Source organism: Schistocerca cancellata, chromosome 11 (assembly GCF_023864275.1).
Source record: "Schistocerca cancellata isolate TAMUIC-IGC-003103 chromosome 11, iqSchCanc2.1, whole genome shotgun sequence".
In the NCBI taxonomy this organism is placed as follows: Eukaryota; Metazoa; Arthropoda; class Insecta; order Orthoptera; family Acrididae; genus Schistocerca; species Schistocerca cancellata.
In genome coordinates, this window is record NC_064636.1 from 21,247,916 (window position 1) to 21,264,628 (window position 16,713).

Consider the following 16,713-nt stretch of genomic DNA (forward strand, 5'->3'; position numbering starts at 1 on the left):
AGCAGACTGGTAAAAGAGTAGACAGACAATTAAGAAAAACACTGCGACAGTCTGGGTTCTGTTCGCAAGAGACATAAAATTTACACCCAGCGACAGCACGGTTTGTGTACGCAACACTTTGGAAGGATGAACATCACTGAACGTTCACTTGAACACTGCACTAAAAAATTGGCACAAATGTGATATACCACAGCCGAGGGCAGGCTGGGGGGAAGAAGAGGAAAAAACAAAGTGGGGGAGGGGGAAAAGGAGCTGATGGAGGACGAGGACCCATAAGAGGGGTGGGGCGTGCAGGGCAGACACGACAGGGAGTGGGGAAGGCAGAGGAGGGGAATGCAAAAGAACTCAGGGGCGGAGGCAGAGAGGTTAGGTGGGGAGAAAACAGGATGGAAGGGGAGGAAGAGGGAGCCCGGGGAAAGCACAGAGGAAAGGAGGGAGGTGATAGATGTAATCGGCATGGTCTAGAGTTTCAGAAAAAATTCGCTAGATGTTGCTACGAGTGCAGTTTCCTCAGTGCCAACGTGACCCGATTTTAACTTGTAATAATATTGAGACAAATGTCACTAGGTAACTGAAACAGCGCTAGATCTAATCTTTTTTTTTCCCTTTATTGAATTTCGATCCCCCCCCGAAGGGCGACACGGCGGCAGATGGAGGCAGGGAGAGGACCGAGACCAATGAAGAGGAAAAATGAGGGGAGGAATGGAAAAGAAGAAAGGAGGGAGCTGTGGGAGGAAGAGGACATAGAAAAAGGGGGGCAGAGCGGACGCCAGAAGGAGTGGGGAAGGGAGTGGAGGGGAAAGCAAAAGGATTTGGGGGAGAGAAGGGAGTCAAAGGGAGGATAGGCGAGGAAGAACAGGATGGAAGTGGGGGGAGAGGGAGCCGTGGAAAAGGACAGAGGAAGGGAGGCGGTGAGGATCATAGTTGATTGGGGGAGAGAGGGCATCATCCAGGAGGGGGAGTTGGTGGCTCAGGAATAGGGGGAAGGTGGAGGGTAGGGGGGATACAATGGTGAAGGCGTGGCAGTGGGTGGGGGTTGGAGAGAAGAGGAACAACCAGGGGATGAGAGGGATGAAGATGGCGGGAGGTGTAGAGGATGCGGACATCTTCAAGCAAAAGGAGCAGATGGGGGAAAGGAATCAGGTCATAGAGGATCTGCGTGACAGATGGGAGGCGTATACATAAGGCGAGACAGAGTGCATGGCGCTCAAGGATCTTGATGGACGTAGAATTTGGGGGGGGGGGCGGATATCCAGGCGGGACTGGCATAACAGTGGATGGGACGGATTACGGATTTGTAGGTGTTCGGGTTCAATCCCCAACGCCAGGGTGCAAAACGATGTCCTGTGTATGCCACCGTACCGTACGCGGTGCATGCTCCACCCGTCACGGTTCCTGCCCCCAAGACTGGGAAGTGATGCCGCTCTTAGTAGAACACTGGCGGCAACGGTATGCCGCACTCAGGGACGATATTCGAATACTCGGACTGGCTGCACCGAATAACGTTGTGTTTTCGTGCTGGATAGTACAGGATTTCACCTCCTGCTAAGAGGAAACCCATTGTCTCTGTTAATTAAATTATCCACCAAAGCTAATTTCAATTGCCTCTTTACAGACACTGTTCCAAAAAGCGGAAGTGTTGCTAGGTATCAGAGTTTCATCAAATTTCACACCGTGTCCCTAATTTAAGCAGTGTTCAGCTACTGCCGATTTATCCGACCATTGTAGCCTCGTATGACGGCGATGTTCCACACACCTGCCACCAACTGTGCGAATCGAATGGGCGATGTAAGCCTTCCCACACTGACACGGAATTTTGTACACTCCGGGTTTGCTAAGCCCCAAATCATCTTTCACGAGCCGAGCAGTCCCCTAATCTCAGAAGGTGGATGGAACACACTCTTAATGTTAAAATTCCTTAAAACTCCTCCAGTCTTAAACGATATGCATAAGAAAGAGAGGCCACCGATATATGTTGCTCTTCATGCACCTCCAGTGATGGTCCAAACTCGATAGCCTGACGAATCTGCTTCTCAGAGTCTCCACTTTCCTTAAAAACAGCCATCAAATGGGTAAGTTCTCGGGTTACGCTGTCGGCGCCGGAAATGGCATACGTTCTGTGTACCTGAGTCCCAATGACGCCACTGTGTTGGTGTGGTGGATGAAAACTCTTAGAATGCAGGTACCGATCTCTCTGCATCGGTTTTCGGTGAACACTATGTCCCAAAGTGCCATCTGTTTTTTTTATAAACCGTGACGTCTAAAAATGGAAGCATGCCATCACTTTGAACCTTTATGGTTGCTCGTACTCTAGTCTGGCTCTTCTACTGCGCCTGAGGCTATGCGGAGCCCGCTTTTCTTCTCTCCCTGTAGAGGCCGCTCATGACCTGGTGACATCCCAGTCAGTGTGCTGTTGGCTGACGTCGTCTCACAGCCCTCTCTGCAGCATCATTCTCGATCTTCGTGCTGGTGCTTGTTGGTACACTGGAACACTACACCCACCTGTCCGATTTTTTTAATAACCATTTTGCAAATCCCGTGTCCAGCCATCCTGATTTAGATTTTCTGTGATTTCCCTAAATCACTCCAGGCAAATGCCAGGATGGTTCCTTTCGAAGGGCATGGCCGACTTCCTTCCCCGTCCTTCCCTAATCCGATGAGACCGATGACCTCGGTGTCTGGGTCTCGTTCCCCAAAGCGACCAACCAACCAACCATTTTGCAAAGATCCTGTGTACCTCAGTAGTAGCCCACCCAGCCAGTCGCATGGTGTAATGCACTGCTTCCCGAGCGGGAAGGTGTGCCACTCCCTGGCACGAATCCGCCTGGTCGATTAGTGTCGATCCAGTGTGCCGGCCAGCTTCTGAACGGTTTTTGAGACGGTTTTCCACCATCCTCAGCTGATGCGGGCTGGTTCCCCTTATTCCACCTCAGTTACACTATGTCGGCGATCGCTGCATAAACAGTCTCCATGTACGCATACACTATAATTACTCTACCCTGCAAACATTTGTGGTCGACGTGGTAGACGTTCCCAGGGAGAGGGGGATTCCACTCGGGGCCAAACCGTGCAATAACCCTGGGTTCAGTGTGAAGTGCGGGGGGGGGGGGTGGACTTCTGTGGTCTGTTGTGGGGTTGTGAATCACTGATGGCTACAGCAGATCGAGATCCAGTGTGCTGGTCAGTTTGAGGATAATTTTTAAGGCAGTTTTCCACCTTCCTCGGCTGATGCAGGCTGGTTCCCCTTATTCTGCCTCAGTTACCGTATGTCGGCAATCGCTGCGGAAACACTGTCTCCACGTACGCATAAACTGTACCCTGCAATCATTTGTGGTTACACTCATCTGGTAGATGTTCCCAGGGGGAGGGGGGATTCCACTCGGGGCCAAACTGTGCAATAACCCTGGGTTCAGTGTGGGGTGGGGGTGGGGTGGGTGGACTGCTGTGGCTGTTGTGGGGTTGTGAACCACTGAGGGCTAGAGTGGGACGAAGCCTCTCCATCGTTTCTAGGTCCCCGGTTCAATACACACATACCTTACTAGTGAGCAATAAAGTCTGCACAGTGGAGCCTAGTGAGAACACGTGATACGGTGCCCGCAGGTGTCCTCGGGTGGCCACCACAGCGGGGCATCGGGCCGCAGCACGACCACCACCACGGAGGCGTCGGCGGAGGTGACGGCCAGCAAGAGCCGCAGCACGCAGTCATCCGGCGGAGGCAGCCGGCGGGGGCGGTTCAACGGGGGCGGGGCGCGCGCCGCCGCCGGCTCCAGCAGCGACGCCGCCGTCGTGCAGCCGCCGCCCTCCGCCTCCGGGGGCGGCAGGAGCCGCTTCTCCGGCCGGCGCGGCGCAGCCTCCTCCTCCGCCGCCGCGGACCTGGACGCCTCCGAGCAGCAGGCGGACGAGCAGCCCGCCCCCGCCAGGTCCGGCAAGGCGTTCCGCGGCCGCCGCCAGTGAGAGCCCGGCCGCCGCTCGCCCACGCCCACGACGGTATTTATTTCTGCTCCCAAAGACAGCCGACCCACAACCCGCTGCCCTCTAGCGACCCGGAGCCCCCGGAGGAGGCTGGGCGGCACGCGGAGGACCCCGGCCTCTGGCTGGGAGCCCGCGCGCCGGCCGCCCCTCCGACACCACCTCACAGCGACCACTGAGTGACGTACCCAGACCGGCAGCAGTGACGCTAACCCTACTGAGGGTAGTTCTCCAAACCGCCGCTAGGCAGCGCTAGGAAGCCACCAGCAATATTCGCCCGTTACCGAAATACAGACGGCTTTGAATGGCAACCCCCAACCCGTGGGGTCCCTTTCCAGTTGGTAGTCCTTAGAGTGCCTCTTGGGTAACACTAAATAATCTTTCCCAAGTCGAGCCAGCTTGCTAGAAGCTGACACATTTGTACTTCCCCAACACACCACCAGACCTCGCTAGGAAGACATCAACATTACTCGTCCCACAGTGGACCCACCATCAGTTCCTCATCCTCCCTCCTTCCTCCACCCTCCCTGCCATTCTTAACTTGCATATACTTCTCCAAAATCCTAGTAGACAGAGCTAAATAGGTAGCAGACATCCTCTTCACTCGAGAATAAATGTTGACAACCGACCCAATGTACCTCCCTCCAGTTGGCAGTTCCTCAAAGTCACGCTAGGACAACATTAAGCCATTTCCCCAAGCCTAGCCACCTCGCAACATGTATCCACACACCACTGCGTCACTCCTGTGTTAACAGTTCCCAAAAACACCAAAAATCCACTGCCCACTAGCCAAAAACCGACCAACTTCGACAACCCATCCCCCTTGCCATTAAAAACCTTTCATGTCCTCAGTTCTAAATTACAGGAGATGGCTCTAAAACACATCAGACAGTTCCTAAACCCAAGCTTAAATATCCACCCCCATCACACTGTATCTTCTTCCAGTTGGTAGTACCTCAACAGATCGCTACAAAAACAAACCCACCCATTCCCAAGTCATTCCAGTAGACACTCACTTACCACTGTACCACTCCCACACTTGTAGTTTACCAAACTACCAATAGGCTCCCTAAAAAGCATCACGAAAACTCAACTATTACTTTGCAAATGCATTCCTCCCCTGTTGGTAGTTCTTTGTTCTTCAGAGTCCACCAGGGAGATAACAGCATTTTCCCTGCACTAATCCAACAGAGAAATCCATCAAAAGTAATTTCCTAACTAAATCTCCAAGATGGCATTATTTTGTGCTGTTTATATGTTACAATCTTCACATCCTGTATCACTACTATGAGCCACTCACTTTCCACTCTGCTACACGCCACATGGTTCAACAAAACCTCAGTAGGTTGTGCTAGGAAAACAACATTCTCTTTTCACGAGTGAAGTACAACCAACTTCCATTAAATATTCCCTTCACACTGAATGAGATCTCATTCCAATAGGAAGACGCCAGAGTTGTCCCCTTCCAACGAGTTCTGAACAGCCATTCCTTTAGCACTGCACTTCACCCCTGCAGCACTTCTGACCAAAATCGCAACAGCAGGTACCCCTAGGAAGACACTAGCATTTTATCTTTACTTTCCAACAGCTATCCCCTCATTTCTGTACCATCTGCCTGCCACTTTCTCAAAATGTCAGTAGATGATGCCAAGCTCTATTCAACATACAGATCCACCTTCACTGGGGAAGAAACAATGGGGATTCGTCCAAAGACACCGTAACTGACAACCTAGTAGACATTGGAGAGCTCTCCCTTCAATTAAACTCAGACACCCTGTGTCTCAAATAGCCAACAGAGCAGGGTAACCAAAGTTGACTCTGAGGATGAAATATATCTGATTTACTTGTCTGCCTTCTTATAGTCTTGTGCTGCAAGTTTAGGACCCTTAGTCTGATCCTTGCTACAGGAGATCTCTGTGCCTTAATCATAGCTGGATGACCATCTGTTCAGAAAACCCTACGACGTCCAAATATTTCTGGTGCCAAAAAGATCACGCCTTGAAAAAGCTACCAACATACTTGCTGCATACTCTTAGCTACACTAGCTCAGCAACTAAGTGAGATTCACATCAACACACCTCATTTCTCAACCCTGCCTATACGTTCTGTGAACCTACCAACAAGTTCCCGCCTTCCATTGGGGATGTCAAAGGGTATTTTTGCGGTGTCGTGGTGCATTATACTAGAGTAAGAATACAATAAAAATTTCCATTTAGCAATGTTTCAGTTGAGTGTGATGGTGTTGACGACAGTAGGTGGCACCTGGTGAAATGACGGTGACTCCATTTTTGTGAACACCAAAGTTGTTGCTACTGTGCATTCTCCTCCCCCCTCCCCTCCCCTCCCCTCCCCTCAGAGTTCTGGGTACGTCACTGTGTGCAGAGACTGAACGCCACCGAGCAACCCTCCTCCAGGGCAGTTCGCGGGAGTACGCGCTAGTGCCGAACTTAACGGATCCACCTGGACTGGGCTCCACCCTCGGAAAAGTGCAATAAAACCACAAACAGCAGCAGATCCTACTGCAATGGACAGTACGAACTCTCTCATATCTACCAGTACAATAAACTTTCATCATTAACTGGATGGCAGGAAATGAATCTTATGTGTATAGTTAGTTGCAAATAAGGCTGACGGCAGGTTATGGCCACCTCGGAACAGTCACTTGCCACTTAAGCTTACAGTCATGTTCAAGTTTGTTCTGTAATTCCACTACAGCCTGTTCTGTCAATAAAGTAACTTGTATAAACCTCTGAAAAAGTTTGCCTTTTCCCCTGCAGCGTAACTTTTCCCACACCGCACATTCCCATCCTCACTCCTTTTTTATTTACAGGTGGAAATTTCAGGCTGACGGATGCAAAGTGAAGAACTAAATGTGGGGCTATTACCACTGAGAACAGCTTATCTAGATGAAATGTAGGTACGTTGTACTTCATAAGACTTGAAGGAGGCAGATGACTGTCGGTCCCATTTGCTCTTACATTCTCCCCTCAGCTGCAGTTTTGATTCTTGTCCAGTCCCCAAGGCAACGAGCACAACATGAGGCCCAAAGTGTGGGACTAATACCACAGAGTACCATTTACTTGAAAGAAAAATACTCCATCTAGGAATTCTGTGATTCCCAGTTGGTCCTTAAATACCCCTTTGAACTGCACTTTTCTGCCTGGGCCAACATCCAAGTCGGCAGGCATAACATGAGGCCCAAGATGTGGGACTACTGCCACAAGGTACCAAACTTCACTCAATTTACACTCACTGACAAAAAGAAAGTTAAGTGTGTAGAAGAAGATAAAGTGAAATGTAATGTCACACATTTATGCATAAACTTTTTCTGTCTAGGTCACACTTTATTTCTTCTAAGTATGTGTTTTCTTACACAGCCATCTCTCTCCTGCTATAATGCGAAAAGGTATAAATGTGGCATACCCATTATTTCACATATTACAAGACAGATTCGTCATAAGAAAGAACGTGGTAAATACTGAAAAATGTCATTTGGCAATACCGCAAGAGAAAAGATGCGGTGACAGATTGCTGGAAGACAAATATATATTATGTGATCAAAAGTATCCGGACACCTGGCTGAAAATGATTTACAAATTCGTGGCGCCCTCCACCGGTAATGCTGGAATTCAGTATGGTGTTGGCACACCCTGAGCCTTGATGACAGCTTCCACTCTCGCAGGCATACGTCCAGTCAGGTGCTGGAAGGTTTCTTGGAGAATGGCAGCCCATTCTTCACGGAGTGCTGCACTGAGGAGAGGTATCGATGTCGGTCGGTGAGGCCTGGCACGAAGCCGGCGTTCCAAAACATCCCAAAGGTGTTCTGTAGGATTCAGGTCAGGACTCTGTGCAGGCCAGTCCATTACAGGGATGTTATTGTCGTGTAACCACTGCGCCACGGGCTGTGCATTATGAACAGGTGCTCGATCGTTTTGAAAGATGCAATCGCCATCCCCGAACATAAAACATAAAATATTGTCAACTGCAGAAATGTCAGAAGTCAAGGACCTGTTGTAGCTAATATTGTTTCACAATTACATTCAGTGGGAAATTTTATCAACAAAATTAGGGTCTTGCCATGGGCATTATCATAGCAAGTTTTTTTGCAGACATATTTCTCAATCATCTGGAAAGTAAGTGTTTAATGAAAACAATAGATTCAAAAGTAAAATAATACATTACTAGAGATAAGCTGATGATACCTTGCTTCTATTTCATGGAACAAAAGATAAGATCGAAGAACTACTAGCAGTATTCAATTCTTTCCACAAAAACATAAAATTCACAATAGAACGCGAGGACAACAAAAGCACAAACTTCCTGGATCTTAAAATCACCAACCATCAACAAAAACATAAGTTCAGCATACACAGAAAACAAACACAAACAGGCCGGCCGGTGTGGCCGAGCGGTTCTAGGCGCTTCAGTCTGGAACCGCGCGACGGCTACGGTCTTAGGTTCGAATCCAGCCTCGGGCATGGATGTGTGTGATGTCCTTAGATTAGTTAGGTTTACGTAGTTCTAAGTTCTAGGGGACTGATGAACAGATGTTAAGTCCCATAGTGCTCAGGGCCATTTGAACCAACAGACACAGACGTAACACTGGACAACTGATCATCCCATCCCACCACCCACAAAGATGCTGCATTTAGGTCCGCGCAACACAGAGTACACTCTCTTGATCTAGAAGAAAACACCCTCAAGAGTGAGATAGATACCATAAAGAGCATTGCCATAAGAAATGCCTACACAGCCGGAACAATTGACAATTTAGACAGACAAATACACAAAAGGAAGACAACGAATCGCAACACTATGAAAGAAGACCAAGCAGCAATCGGTATTGTAATTGTAAACTGTCGAAGCTGTGTTGGTAAAGTACCGGAACTTCAAGCGCTGATAGAAAGCACCGAAGCTGAAATCGTTATAGGTACAGAAAGCTGGCTGAAGCCAGAGATAAATTCTGCCGAAATTTTTACAAAGGCACAGACGGTGTTTAGAAAGGATAGATTGCATGCAACCGGTGGTGGAGTGTTCGTCGCTGTTAGTAGTAGTTTATCCTGTAGTGAAGTAGAAGTGGATAGTTCCTGTGAATTATTATGGGTGGAGGTTACACTCAACAACCGAGCTAGGTTAATAATTGGCTCCTTTTACCGACCCCCCGACTCAGCAGCATTAGTGGCAGAACAACTGAGAGAAAATTTGGAATACATTTCACATAAATTTTCTCAGCATGTTATAGTCTTAGGTGGAGATTTCAATTTACCAGATAAGACTGGGACACTCAGATGTTTAGGACGGGTGGTAGGGACAGAGCATCGAGTGACATTATACTGAGTGCACTATCCGAAAATTACCTCGAGCAATTGAACAGAGAAACGACTCGTGGAGATAACATCTTGGACCTACTGATAACAAACAGACCCGAACTTTTCGACTCTGTATGTGCAGAACAGGGAATCAGTGATCATAAGGCCGTTGCAGCATCCCTGAATATGGAAGTAAATAGGAATATAAAAAAAGGGAGGAAGGTTTATCTGTTTAGCAAGAGTAATAGAAGGCAGATTTCAGACTACCTAACAGATCAAAACGAAAATTTCTGTTCCGACACTGACAATGTTGAGTGTTTATGGAAAAAGTTCAAGGCAATCGTAAAATGCGTTTTAGACAGGTACGTGCCGAGTAAAACTGTGAGGGACGGGAAAAACCCACCGTGGTACAACAACAAAGTTAGGAAACTACTGCGAAAGCAAAGAGAGCTTCACTCCAAGTTTAAACGCAGCCAAAACCTCTCGGACAAACAGAAGCTAAACGATGTCAAAGTTAGCGTAAGGAGGGCTATGCGTGAAGCGTTCAGTGAATTCGAAAGTAAAATTCTATGTACCGACTTGACAGAAAATCCTAGGAAGTTCTGGTCTTACGTTAAATCAGTAAGTGGATCGAAACAGCATATCCAGACACTCCGGGATGATGAAGGCACTGAAACAGAGGATGACACGCATAAAGCTGAAATACTAAACACCTTTTTCCAAAGCTGTTTCACAGAGGAAGACCGCACTGCAGTTCCTTCTCTAAATCCTCGCACAAACGAAAAAATCGCTGACATCGAAATAAGTGTCCAAGGAATAGAAAAGCAACTGGAATCACTCAACAGAGGAAAGTCCACTGGGCCTGACGGGATACCAATTCGATTCTACATAGAGTACGTGAAAGAACTTGCCCCCCTTCTAACAGCCGTGTACCGCAAGTCTCTAGAGGAACGGAAGGTTCCAAATGATTGGAAAAGAGCACAGGTAGTCCCAGTCTTCAAGAAGGGTCGTCGAGCAAATGCGCAAAACTATAGACCTATATCTCTGACGTCGATCTGTTGTAGAATTTTAGAACATGTTTTTTGCTCGAGTATCATGTCGTTTTTGGAAACCCAGAATCTACTCTGTAGGAATCAACATGGATTCCGGAAACAGCGATCCTGTGAGACCCAACTCGCTTTATTTGTTCATGAGACCCAGAAAATATTAGATACAGGCTCCCAGGTGGATGCTATTTTCCTTGACTTCCGGAAGGCGTTCGATACAGTTCTGCTCTGTCGCCTGATAAACAAAGTAAGAGCCTACGGAATATCAGAACAGCTGTGTGGCTGGATTGAAGAGTTTTTAGCAAACAGAACACAGCATGTTGTTATCAATGGAGAGTCGTCTACAGACATTAATGTAACCTCTGGCATGCCACAGGGGAGTGTTATGGGACCATTGCTTTTCACAATATATATAAATGACCTAGTAGATAGTGTCGGAAGTTCCATGCGGCTTTTCGCGGATGATGCTGTAGTATACAGAGAAGTTGCAGCATTAGAAAATTGTAGCGAAATGCAGGAAGATCTGCAGCGGATAGGCACTTGGTGCAGGGAGTGGCAACTGACCCTTAACATAGACAAATGTAATGTATTGCGAATACATAGAAAGAAGGATCCTTCATTGTATGATTATATGATAGCAGAACAAACACTGGTAGCAGTTACTTCTGTAAAATATCTCGGAGTATCCGTACAGAAGGATTTGAGTGGAATGATCATATAAAATTAATTGTTGGTAAGGCGGGTACCAGGTTGAGATTCATTGGGAGAGTCCTTAGAAAATGTAGTCCATCAACAAAGGAGGTGGCTTACAAAAGACTCGTTCGACCTATACTCGAGCATTGCTCATCAGTGTGGGATCCGTACCAGATCGGGTTGACGGAGGAGATAGAGAAGATCCAAAGAAGAGCGGCGCGTTTTGTCACGGGCTTATTTGGTAAGCGTGATAGCGTTACGGAGATGTTTAGCAAACTCGAGTGGCAGACTCTGCAAGAGAGGCGCTCTGCACCGCGGTGTAGCTTGCTCGCCAGGTTTCGAGAGGGTGCGTTTCTGGATGAGGTATCGAATATATTGCTTCCCCCTACTTATACCTCCCGAGGAGATCACGAATGTAAAATTAGAGAGGTTAGAGCGCGCACGGAGGTTTTCAGACAGTCGTTCTTCCCGCGAACCATACGCGACTGGAACAGGAAAGGAAGGTAATGACAATGGCACGTAAAGTGCCCTCCGCCACACACCGTTGGGTGGCTTGCGGAGTATAAATGTAGATGTAGATGAAGATGTAGAAGAGAAAATATTCGCCAGTATCCCATACCTGGGCCCCATATCACAAAAAATAGCTAACCTTTTCAAAAAAACAGATGTAACAGTTTCATTCTTAACTAATAATAAATTAGGAAACTTACTCATCGATAACATAAAATCAAATACGCAAACATGCAACAACAGTGGAGTGTACAAAGTATCATGCCCTAGTTGTCCTGCCTACTATGTAGGGAAAACAGGCAGAAACTTCAAAACCCGTTTTCAAGAACATGTAAATGCTTTCACGGTCAAACACTTTGAAAAATCAGTCACTGCACAACATACGTTGAAAACGAAACACGTCATCAACAATTTAGAAAAAAATTTGGTAGTATTACATAATGAAGCCAATGGTAAGACCCTAAATCTGTTAGAACAACTGGAGATATACCTCCACAAAATCGAAAAACCAGAATCGATGTTAGATCAACAAACAGATTTCGCAAAAAAAAAAAAAAAAATGGCTCTGAGCACTATTGGACTTAACATCTATGGTCATCAGTCCCATAGAATTTAGAACTACTTAAACCTAACTAACCTAAGGACATCACACTACACCCAGTCATCACGAGGCAGAGAAAATCCCTGACCCCGCCGGGAATCGAACCCGGGCGCGGGAAGCGAGAACGCACAGATTTCGCAAACCGCAGCTATTTCAGTAATTTTAAAGATCTGTACTCAGGTTATTTCCTGCATATGTCAATTGTTTAATAATTATATCTTTAGCACTATGAAAAATGCATCTTTGACCACACCATATACAGAAAAACATTTGAGAAGTGTTTACAAACCTGTGTTTGCGAATGTGCCTCTTGAATGAAGTGATATGCTTGAAAACGATGGAGGAAAAAACTCATGCTGTTACTAAAACGTTAAAAACGCTTTTCTTGGATTATTTGGTAAGTTTACACTATTTATCTTTTCCACTATTTCGCACATATTTTCCGCGTCTGACGTACGAAATTCGTAACCTAACATCAAACCCTTTCGTGACAGGAATATGCATTTCATCTCATTCAAGAGAACAAATAAAGCACGTATTAAGACGAATTACACCTGAAGATGGACCCACCGGGTCCGAAATGCATCGTGTACTGAACAAAACACGAAAAATTGTGACTGAAGGCGTTTTTTTTTTTTTTTAATTCATACCTCGAGTGTATTGAGTACACTCACGTTTGAAGCTGCATAATATGAATAAAATTAAATATCTGGCAGTAAGTATTCTATTAACAGAATGTTAAAAAACTTACCGGCGAAAATAAGTTTCAAGAGAAAGTTACACTTCGAAGTCAATGTGGAGTTGTCAGGATATACCAAACGGGGTGATAAAAATACAGATAGTTATTTAAATTTGCGAAAACATATTTTATCTTCACAGAATACAATTATGAGATTTCTGTTTGACTGAATTTTCACGTACATAGGACTCGCAGGTCCCTTGAACGGTATACTTCGGCTAAGTTGGATTCGTGATGTTTGTAACATGTCACGCAAATGCAAAGAGCTGTACAAATGTGTATTCGCTGCACATTCTGCGATTTAAGAATTAACAAGCCTCAGTGAGTAGGTACTACGTATGTGAACATACCCGCGCGGACAAGGTGCTTTTTAACTGTAAATGGTTTTATTTCATAACAGAGCGTGTTTTACAACAATTTTTTTGAAGAACTCATGAGGACAATTGCAACTGTGGATACCAATTGTCAGCAATAAAGACTAACTTACGCCATCTTGGTTACTGAAAACTTTTTCACAAAATTTCTGTAAATTGTTTGTTTAAATCATAGCGGTGATTCGTTTTGCGTTCATTTACTTGCAGAACTCAGAGATGTAATGTTCATTCTCAGTACGTGCACAAATCCCACATTTTACTACGCACACCGTATTACTTGAAACATCATCTTGGACTTCACAACATAACATCCATAGCCAAAAATCTAATCATACATATCGACGTTGTACTCTTTTACCTAAGTCGAAACAAGGCCCCGGGAGTAGACAACATTCAATTAGAGCTACTGATAGCCTTGGGAGAGCCAACCCTGACAAAACTCTACCATCTGGTGAGCAAGATGTATGAGACAGGCGAAATACCCTCAGACTTCAAGAAGAATATAATAATTCCAATCCCAAAGAAAGCAGGTGTTGACAGATGTGAAAATTACCGAACTATCAGATTAATAAGCCACTGTTGCAAAATACTAACACGAATTCTTTTACAGACAAATGAAAAAATTGGTAGAAGCCGACGTCATGGAAGATCAGTTTGGATTCCGTAGAAATGTTGGAACATATGAGGCAATATTGACTCTACGACTTATCTTAGAAAATAGATTAAGCAAAGGCAAACCTACGTTTCTAGCATTTGTACACTTACAGAAAGCTTTTGACAATGTTGACTGGAATACTTATCAAATTCTGAAGGTGGCAGGGGTAAAATACAGGGAGCGAAAGGCTACTTACAATTTGTACAGAAACCAGGTGGCACTATAAGAGTCGAGGGACATGAAAGGGAAGCAGTGGTTGGGAAGGGAGTGAGACAGGGTTGTAGCCTCTCCCCGATGTTATTCAATCTGTATTTTGAGCAAGCAGTAAAGGAAACAAAAGAAAACTTCGCAGTAGGAATTAAAATCCATGAAGAAGAAATAAAAACTTTGAGGTTCGCCGATAACATTGCAATTCTGTCAGAGACAGCAAAGGACCTGGAAGAGCAGTTGAACGGAATGGATAATGTCTTGAAAGGAGGATATAAGATGAACATCAACAAAAGAAAAACGAGGATAATGGAATGTAGACGAATTAAGTCGGGTGATGCTGAGGGAATTAGATTAGGAAATGAGACATTTAAAGTAGTAAATGAGTTTTGCTATTTGAGGAGCAAAATAACCGATGACGGTCGAAGTAGAGAGGATATGAAATGTAGACTGGCAATGGCGAGGAAAGCGTTTCTGAAGAAGAGAAATGTGTTAACATCGAGTATAGATTTAAGTGTCAGGAAGTCGTTCTGAAAGTATTTGTATGGAGTGTAGCCGTGTATGGAAGTGAAACGTGGACGATAAATAGTTTGGAGAAGAAGAGAATAGAAGCTTTCGAAACGTGATGCTACAGAAGAATGCTGAAGATTGGGTGGGTAGATCACATAACTAATGAGGAGGTATTGAATAGGATTGGGGAGAAGAGGAGTTTGTGGCACAACTTGACTAGAAGAAGGGACCGGTTGGTAGGACATGTTCTGCGGCATCAAGGGATCACCAATTTAGTATTGGAGGGCAGCGTGGAGAGTAAAAATCGTAGAGGGAGACCAAGAGATGAATACGCTAGATTCAGAAGGATGTAGGTTGCAGTAGGTACTGGGAGATGAAGAAGCTTGCACAGGATAGAGTAGCATGGAGAGCTGCAGCAAACCAGTCTCTGGACTGAAGACCACAACAACAACAAATGTAACGCAGATGTTGCAATCTGAAAGATACGGCGCTTTAATCTGCGGCGTCACTGCTCCTCTAGGCTCCGTCAAACTCGGCATCAAGCGTTGCGAGCACACCTCCAGATGTGCACGTTTTAAGGAGCTTATGCGCATGCGCAACTCTCATGACGTAATTGCCTTACGGGTCAAACGCATACGGATTTGATAAACAACATGCACGGTTCACTAGCCCTTATCAATCGACTACAAGTTTACGGCAGTGCCTCCAGATGGCAGCACACTGTGGCACACTTATGCTTTTATACCAATACACTTACTGTGTAGTAATATGAGATAGGACGTCATTATATGCTATAGTTAATCTGACACAAAAACCTATTTTGTGGATTCCTGAATGAGTTGTAGTACACTACTGGCCATTAAAATTGCTACACCAAGAAGAAATGCAGATGATAAACGGGTATTCATTGGACAAATATATTATACTAAAACTGACATCTGATTACATTTTCACGCAATTTGGGTGCATAGATCCTGAGAAATGAGTGCCCAGAACAACCACCTCTGGCCGTAATAACGGCCTTGATACGCCTGGGCATTGAGTCAAACAGAGCTCGGATGGCGTGTACAGGTACAGCTGGCCGTGCAGCTTCAACACGATGCCACAGTTCATCGAGAGTAGTGACTGGCGTATTGTGACGAGCCAGTTGCTCGGCCACCACTGACCAGACGTTTCCAATTGATGAGAGGTCTGGAGAATGTGCTGGCCAGGGCAGCAGTCGAGAATTTGCAGTATGCACAAAGGCCTGTACAGGACCTGTAACATGCGGACGTGCGTTATCCTGCTGAAATGTAGGGTTTCGTAGGGATCGAGTGAAGGGTAGAGCCACGCGTCGTAACACATCTGAAATGTAGCGCCTACTGTTCAAAGTGCCGTCAATGCGAACAAGAGGTGACCGAGACGTGTAACCAATGGCACCCCATACCATCACGCCGGGTGATAGGCGAGTATGGCGATGACGCATACACGCTTCCAATGTGCGTTCACCGCGATGTCGCCAAACACGGATGCGACCATCGTGATGCTGTAAACAGGACCTGGATTCATCCGAAAAAATGACGTTTTGCCATTCGTGCACCCAGGTTCGTCGTTGAGTACACCATCTCAGGCGCCCCTGTCTGTGATGCAACGTCAAGGGTAACCGCAGCCACGGTCTCCGAGCTGACAGTCCGTGCTGCTGCAAACGTCGTCGAACTGTTCGTGCAGATGGTCGTTGTCTTGGAAACGTCCCCATCTGTTGACTCAGGGATCGAGACGTGGCTGCACTATCCGTTACAGCCGTGCGGATAAGATGCCTGTCATCTCGACTGCTAGTGATACGAGGCCGTTGGGATCCAGCACGGCGTTCCGTATTACCCTCCTGAACCGACCGATTCCATATTCTGCTAACAGTTATCGGATCTCGACCAACGCGAGAGCCAATGTCGCGATACGATAAACCGCAATCGCGATAGGCTACAATCCGACCTTTATCAAAGTCGGAAACGTGATGGTTCGCATTTCTCCTCCTTACACGAGGCATCACAACAACGTTTCCTCTGGCAACGTCGGTCAACTGCTGTTTGTGTATGACAAATCGGTCGGAAACTTTCCTCATGT

At 46.2% G+C, this 16,713-nt stretch overlaps 1 protein-coding gene across 1 annotated transcript in view; it reads left to right on the plus strand.

The window, feature by feature from the left end:
• Positions 1 to 6,726, plus strand: part of LOC126108845 (translation initiation factor IF-2) — a 165,711-nt gene extending 158,985 nt beyond the window's left edge. Inside the window, exon 4 of the mRNA XM_049914212.1 lies at positions 3,601 to 6,726. Coding sequence (XP_049770169.1) covers positions 3,601 to 3,954 — 354 coding nt within the window. The 3' untranslated portion in view covers positions 3,955 to 6,726. The remainder of the gene's footprint in view (positions 1 to 3,600) is intronic.
• Positions 6,727 to 16,713: the final 9,987 nt, after the last annotated feature.